The 8,431-nt window shown below is 42.7% G+C and overlaps 1 protein-coding gene across 1 annotated transcript; it reads right to left on the reverse strand.

Annotated features, from left to right (window-relative positions):
* Nucleotides 1-3,796: 3,796 nt before the first annotated feature.
* On the reverse strand, nucleotides 3,797-7,800 carry LOC124253426 (E3 ubiquitin-protein ligase TRIM71-like). The gene has a single exon (XM_046687192.1). It carries the CDS (start codon nucleotides 7,666-7,668, stop codon nucleotides 5,773-5,775), a length of 1,896 nt encoding a protein of 631 aa, XP_046543148.1. The 5' UTR covers nucleotides 7,669-7,800; the 3' UTR covers nucleotides 3,797-5,772.
* Nucleotides 7,801-8,431: the final 631 nt, after the last annotated feature.

Raw genomic sequence — 8,431 nt, forward strand, 5'->3', positions numbered from 1 at the left:
TGGGATTCGAACTCATGATCTGTGTTTAAGGACTTTCAAAGGAAAACAACTATGCAACCGAATTGTGGAGCCAACCTACGATACGTCATGTCCACTGAAGTAAAACGTGTTTTTACAGCTTGTACTCTTGTTAATACCAACAAATTATCGGTTTAAATAGCCTTATCGCTTTATATTATTTATCAGCATTTATTCCGAAATGTTGTTTTCAGTTACACTAAAACATACGCTATATAATATCAATAGACTGGTGAGGTGAGGTGAGGTGAGGTGAGGTGAGGTGAGGTGAAATTCGGTTTAACGTCGTGCTTAAAGAACCACTAAACTTTGTTTTTTGTTACTCTTTTAACCATTACATATGACAGATTTGTGGTAAGTCTTATGCGGAACACCAAATTTATTCTTTAAAAACTTGTGGTTAATTAATACCGAGCGATTAAAAGTGGCCAAAAAAGTCGCCTGCTTCCCTCTCGCCCGCCAACAGAGCCACAGACAGGTTACGTAACTCTGTCGCCAGAGCACTGCAGTGACGTCATATGAGGAACGATTTTCAGTTAGTTGTATAGAAAATGTGTAGCACGCTCATCATTTTATGATTTCTCGACATCAACGACGACATGCCGAATCGTTGCTTTGTCGTCAATTGCTCCTAGGGGTCGGGCGATGGTGTCCCCATGCACAGATTTCCACAGGACCCCGCAGTTCGTGCTAAATGGGTTGTGTTTGTGAGTGCAGAAGCGAGCGTTGTGGAAGCCTGAAACGATATCTTACTTGTGTTCAGATCGCTTCACGGAAGTTAAAGAATCAAAACTACTTACTAGTTGTAGTAAAATATGCATATGATTGATGACCATAAAGATTTTCTATGACAACAACTTGTAACATAACGATTTCTTCCTCGGAAGTATGAGATTGTGGTCGAAGTAACAATAATATTGTAAGTAGTATTTATTGACATCCACCTCGCTGCCACGAGAGAGAAATTGTTATGATATACGCTATGTCATGCAAAATCCTATTGGCCATCAATAAAATACATATTTTACTACCAGTAGAAAGTAGTTTTGATTTTGTAACTCGGTGAAAACAAACCTAAATAGCATTCATCCTCAGACCGGCGGATGTTCCCGACAGGGCGCCGCCATTTTAAAAAATAAAAAATCTGTTAGAATTAATGAGATTATAGTTTGTTTTCATCAAGTTAGAAAATCAAGACTACTTTCTACTCGTTGTTAAATATGTATTGGAATCATAACCAAACGGATTTTGCATGACACAACTTATAACATAACGATTTCTTCCACGGAAGCGAGGTGGGGGTCGAAGTCACAATACTGCGCGATAAATTTCTTGCTACATTCACATGGTTAACGTCCACTCACCAGTATGTAGATACTAGTCAATGTGCGTCTTTATATTTGGTCTGGTGCATTTTGAAACTAAATAAAAAGCAGACGATCTGCTGATACTTATAGTGAATTTATAACAGAACTGTAATATCTAGACATTTTATAGTTTGCCAATGTGAATCATAATTCGCACACACACCCTAGTGCATGTTGTCTGTCTCATTACACTTCACGGCGAAAACAATGATTCTGTTGAATGCTACGACAAATGAATAAAAACAAAATGCAAATATTAAAATTAAAACAGATTAAAGTTATAGGAACAATATCAGGCCATTACCTTGTTTGAGGAATGTATCCATCAATATCCACAAAACTGTTCCAAATGATGTGTCTTTTAACAGTTTAATATACGAAAAAGTGATAAATCTTTTCAGGTATTGGTGTATAGTCTTATTGGTCACCCAAGATAGCACACCTGGCAACTAATTGCATAATGTCCGCCTTTCTTTAAAACAGTAATTTAGTTAGCCAATAATGGGCAATCAATCAATGTATTGCCGGTTAATCCTTTGAAGAAGGACGTTGTTTTTACGCAGACACCGACACGACAGAGTGTATTCAGTATAGATTAGTAAATCTACATACATAAACACTACCTTTTGACAATTCCGCTGTGTAAGATAAAAGTAATTAATCAATCAGCGTGTTATCGGTTAATCCTTTGATCGATGTTTATAATGTTGAATATTTACTCCAGACACAAGAAATGCCAAATGGGAACCTTTGTCGGGTAATCTAAGTGTGTTACCACTAATTATACCTGTTATAAATTCATTAACTGACCATCAAGTGAATGATGACAAGTAATTAAGAATATTTCGCTCATATGACGATGTGCATGCGTGTGTATGTGTATGTGCGGCTGCTTGTACTAACCCAGACTGAAGCTGGTTTTATAGTGCTAGCCCACTGAGATAACACGCCGCAGTGAAGCATGAATACCCCACTCAGACACATTATACTGACTCCGAGCCGACCAGTCCTTGTTGTACCCATTACTGCCGAGCGCCAGGCAGGGACCAACAAGTACCATATTTTAACGTCTTTTGGTATGACGCGGTCGGGATCGAACCCGCGACCTTCCGCTCTCCGGGCGGACGCTCTAACCACTACACCACGGAGGCGGTAATATGGTTTGATGTTTCATATAACTTATTGCCATACTACACACTCGAATAGCCGCAATATTGCTGACGCGACCAAAAAAACATGCACTATCTAATCTACACTGAGATGATGTCATGTCATGAGACGACCAGCAGTCACGCTGATAAAGACAACAAGACAGACCTCACCTGGGGTAATACATATACTTCCCCGATGTAGTTTTAGCGTTGCCCAAACCTGCCATGATATTTTAGTTAAAAGACGTAAATTTTATGTGGCTAATTTACATGATGATTTTATATAGCTGTATATATTTTAGGAATATTTGATGTCAATAATTGTTAAGATGTCTCTCATAAGTCGCTCAGCGACTGATCGTAGCAATTCTATATATATATATATTGTATAGGTATATGAAGTTATATGTGTTTTATATGTACTACGAGTGAGACTTAAATAAACCTGTCTGTCTGTCTGTCTGTCTGTCTGTCTGTATGATACCTATATTGCAAAAAAAGGAATCATACTTCATTGTTCATGTGGTTCAAGATATCGAGTTCAAAATTCATACGAAGCGCTCGTAGTCAATTTTTGTAGCCACATGACGGTGAATTTTTCCACCCGAGATACGTTCTGGGTGCATGGGCGGCCCAGCCATCTAAAGTTGGTTCCTATAGACGTGCCATTTGATCAACACCTTACCTGTCCGTATGGACTTCTTCAGGTGGTAAACAGGTAGAATATGTATGACTTTGTGCATTCCTCAACACCATACAGTGCGAGAAACATAGTGAAACATTGTGGTTGTGTCAGTCCTGTACGAATAATAGATGAGACCTTTACATTATATAGGAGCATTTATCTTTTAAATTACATCACATCACTTGTACCTGATCATGTTTGTGTAAAATGGAGGCAAGTTTCCCAATTGTCTTTACACCATTATTGATGGGGGCATACTGCATCAACAACGACGTCGACGGCATTAAAGGGTACTACGTCGGAGGTGCAGAGTATGTGTACACAGCACACCGACGCACTGATACAATTGATACAATTTTAACATAACTTTCAAATGGCAAAGTATTTGAACGGGAATGCTAAATTTTACTCTTTTTAAAATAATTCATTGTGGCTTCCTCTGAATGTGTGTTTTGTGTCCTATTTCTGTGTTATGTATTCAGTCTAAACGATTGTTCCAGTTTGGACAATTTCAGTTGTGTTTGTACAAGTTCTCACTCCACTACCGTTATATTCCAACAATTCAAAACCAGACCTGAATCCAAAAGAACAGTCACTTTAATACAATTTGCCCATGTGAAGAATTCCGAGTTATTCCAGGTTTATAACAATAATCATTACATCCCATACGGAAAGCAATCAAAATGAAGCCACATAGAGCTAATCTGACAGAAATATTATAAACAGGTGTCGGTAGCAGTGGCGTTTCCTTGGCGACAGGTGCGCTGCCCCCCAAGATGTACTGTAACTCTGCTTGTGGTCTATAGCCAATAATCCAAATCAATCAACACAATTGGCTATTTGTCAAACAGCAGCTATAAACTAAGCCCGCTAACTGCTAGCCCTTACCTAATTTATTTATGGCCCAGACGTAAACATAATATTTGTGCATGAGCAACAGCGATGCAATGTTTGTTTACAAACATACACATTCCTGAGCCTTAACTAAAAACGTATTCCTTACCGAATTAAGTAAAATGCCATGCGTTGTGTGGTGTCCTTCAGAATGAGAACTTTATAGTCTATTATTTCATAATTGGACGGTATGATATTGAAGATTAAAGTGGTTTGACTGTAGACTGACTGACTGAGTTTTGTTTTACGCCGCTTTTAGCAATATTCCAGCAACATCACGGCGGGGGACACCAGAAATGGGCTTCACACATTGTACCCATGTGGGGATTCGAACCCGGGTCTTCGGCGTGACGAGCCAACGCTTTAACCATTAGGCTACCCCACCGCCCCGGTTTGACTGTAGACCATGTTTATTGAGAAGAGAGGCTAAATAACTTTAGGCTCAGTGTTACTAAGGATACCAGTGTAACGAATAATACTGAACCTAAGTTTACTTAGACTGGTTGAGAAGAGTGTGTTTAACGCCTTTATCACCATGTTAGTCCTTCATCATCATGGCGCACAGCAAGAGTGGACTTCATGCATGTGGGGTATCGAACGCGTGTATTGGGCTTGGCGAACAAACACTACCCACTAGGCTACCATCCTCCCCATCAACATAAAGGAGGAATGCAGTTATAATAATTGATAGTGAGAGCATTAAGAGGTGTGTGTGTGTGTGTGTGTGTGTGTGTGTGTGTGTGTGTGTTATATGACTAGAGCATGCATATATTCAAATCTGAAGCAAACAACCAGGTGATTGATATCAAGAGCAAACAGGACAGCGCCAGGGTACCATGAAATACAATCCACCAGGTCGACTAGCTTCACTAGCCACAAGAGATATTCTAACTGGGATTGCAGACACACGCCCAAGACAAGTTATGATTTTTAAGTTATGCTTTTGATATGGTGGAAGTATGACAGAAGATCCTTATAATCACATTAATGTCATGTAAGTTCGCGCGGTGGTGCCACCTGTCGTCAGGCTCAGGCGTCGACGTTGCCACAATCGGTCGAGAAAGTATATAGCAGGCATTTCCGCTTTATGATGTCTTGCTTTTAGGTGTAGGCACATGTTGTCGTCACAGAATGTCGTTCATGTAGATCCAGGCACCCACGTTGCCATCACTTTAATGTCGTGCATGTAGGTGTAGGTACACATAGATTGTCGTCACAGAATGTCGTTCATGTAGATCCAGACACCCACGTTGCCATCACTTTAATGTCGTGCATGTAGGTGTAAGCACACACATAGCCGTCACAGAATGTCGTGCATGAAGGTGTAGGCACACACATAGCTGTCACACAATTCGTGCATGTAGGTGTAGGCACAAACACATTTTTATCACGTAATGTCGTGCATGAAGGTGTAAGCACACACACGTAGCCGTCACAGAATGATGTGCATGTAGGTGTAGGCACACACACGTTGCCGTCACAGAATGTCGTGCATGTAGGTGTAGGCACACACACATAGCCGTCACAGAATGATGTGCATGTAGGTGTAGGCACACACACGCAGCCGTCACAGAATGTCGTGCATGTAGGTGTAAGCACACACACGTAGCCGTCACAGAATGATGTGCATGTAGGTGTAGGCACACACACATTGTCGTCACAGAACGTCGTGCATGTAGGTGTAGGCACACACGTTACCGTGCCCGGTCCCAATCCACAGCCTCCCCCGATTATCGACGGTCACAGCAGTTGGCGATCCGATGTCTTGAAAATCCTCCTTATTGAGCAGGTAAGACAAAAAATGTCCATCCTTACTGACCAGCTGGACATTGCATCTCTTGCTGTCGGCAACGATGAGGTGGCCCAGTTTGTCGTAACAGACGCTCCTAGGGTACAAGACGCCATCTGGTCCATGGTAGTCACACTTGTACTGGAAGGACGGAGTGAGGATAACGATCATGTCTCGTCTACTGATGCACAAAGCGACCTCGCCGTCAGGTCCGACGCTGAAGCTTGGGATGTCAAAGTCGCTTGCAAGCTGCGGAGGAAGGTCCACGTCAACGACGTCCTTGCCATGATTGCATATGATCAGAAGTCTGGGAGCCCCTTGGCACATCTGAGGCACCAGAATTCTTTGTCCATCTATGGTACTAGCTATGGAGGGCATGGGGCCCGGGACTGGGGCAAAGTTTGACCAGTTGTCCTGATACACGATCTTGTTGGTATTACCCTGTACAACGGCTACGAGGAGTCTCCCGTCTGGCCCTCCGGTAATGCTCTCTATATCGCTTGTAAGATGCACACTATTCTTACGTTCGCCGTTGACTCCAATGGTGAGCAGGGATCGAGGAGTAGAGACCCATACAATGCCGTTGGAGCCTTCAACGATCCCCCTGACCGACGGTTTGGTGCAATGCATCTCCCAAATATGAAACGCTACTTCTCTTTTGAGGCGTATTTCTCGTATGAATGCCCGTCTCCCCGGGATATTGGTTACAGGGGGCCACGTCACGGAGAAGGCCACCCGGCCTAAAATGTTGTCGGCGGTATTGCAGGTAAACCGTGGGTTTTTCGCCAGGAAGAACTCAGCATGTCCCTTCTGGAAATCGACAAGCTGACAGACAGGTGTCACTGACTGCCTCATCATTTCAAGCTTCACCATGACGTCAACCCCATCCTGGCTGACAAGTACGTGGTCAGCCAGCGCAGTGAAGTCAGACGCAGACAACAGCCGCTGTCGCAGAAACTCCTCCATCTGCTTCAAGCGCTTCATTTCATCCTCCTTGGTCGACGCTATCATCTGAGTCAGCTCCTGGTAGGACTTCTCCACCCTTTGGAGCACCGCTGTATGGAGCTTGTCAATCACATCGGATACCTTCTGGACTTTATCCAGGAATTCAACATGGTACGTCCTCAAATCCTCTATTTCCCTTTCTGACCGATGGACGCTGTTCTGAACCCTCTTTAAAAGCCGCTCTGCTTCCTTTTTAGCATTATCCAGTTCGTCCGCCAGGTCTACGGCCTTGTGGTCCTTGTGAGCGGTCAGGATGCAGTCTCTACACACGGCTTGCTTACAAGTCTGGCAGTAAAACTTCAGTGGTTCGTTGTGCTTCTGACAGTTCGTATTAGATCTGGCAGGGACGACAATTTCACTGGTGGCCCCTGGCTCGAACAGGAGGATTTTATGAGAAGCTGTGACTCTAAGCCTTTGGTGATAGTTAATACAGTTAGTACAGAGGTCTTCACAACAATTCATGCACCTGCCTTCCGCATGGTGACCCTCCTCACACAACCCACAATACCTTGCGTGAACCGAGTGCCCCCCGTCTCCTTCCGCTCTTTCGATCCCACCTTTCTCAACCTCTTGCACGTGGTCAACATTGATATCACTGTTTCCGCCATCAGTCGTAACTGGCTGATCTCCACCTTCACTGATGCGTTCACTACGAGGTGTCCGTGTTTCATTTTGTCCGCCATCTTGACCCGCGTGTACTCCATCCTCTTGAGCATCAACACCACTATTTTGTACTGTTTCTGAATAGGTGTCAGTCATTGTTTCTCGTGGAAACAATAAAATGCCCTACAGCGAGTGAAACGTATTGTCATGAAGAAACACTCACTGATTCACCAGCCTTTGTGTGACTTCATATAGATAATGGTGGTGAACGTACTTGTGTATCGTGATAAGGTGAATATAAAGATACGCTCTAGTCACTGTATTTATCTGTTCACTGTGTGTGGAGCATCCAGTGCAAACTACTGCTTCGTCATTGCCGTCACAAGAGATAGCTATATATCCTGAACTTGTTGGTTTGTCTTTGACGCAGCTGTCAGCAACATGTAAATAACGGAATCACGTGACTGATATTACGAGTATCGATCTACGCATTTGGGGATACTGTGGCATGCATCGACCAAGTCAGATTCTGACCACCAATTCTGTTAGTCACCCTGTATCAAGTATTGGATCCTGAAGACGAATTCAAACAGCATCTTCACGTGGATCCTGATCTAGAATATGTTTATAATAATTCATAAATTCCAGCTTATTAGGGTTGTGCATTATAACCGGTTTACCGGTATTTACCGGTTCAGATATGAAAACGATGCGTATTGCGATACGCTGATCGAAAACCGGTATTTTGACATGCATTCGGAAAACTTCGTAACACTCGGATATTCACAAGTCAAGTTAAGTTCGGTTTGAAGTTGTGTTCTTAATTGTTGTTCAAGTGTTTTGCAAGGTTTTGGATCTTAATGTTTTAAATATTTACTCATTAATGACCAGTGATCTCTGATATGTCCTGACCAGGTCA

Source organism: Haliotis rubra, unplaced genomic scaffold, assembly GCF_003918875.1.
Source record: "Haliotis rubra isolate DU_JTF1 unplaced genomic scaffold, ASM391887v1 Scf54, whole genome shotgun sequence".
Taxonomy (NCBI): Eukaryota; Metazoa; Mollusca; class Gastropoda; order Lepetellida; family Haliotidae; genus Haliotis; species Haliotis rubra.

Excerpts from the sequence above, each read along its gene's own strand:
- LOC124253426 (XM_046687192.1), bottom strand. The coding sequence starts at position 7,668 with ATGACTGACACCTATTCAGAAACAGTACAAAATAGTGGTGTTGATGCT.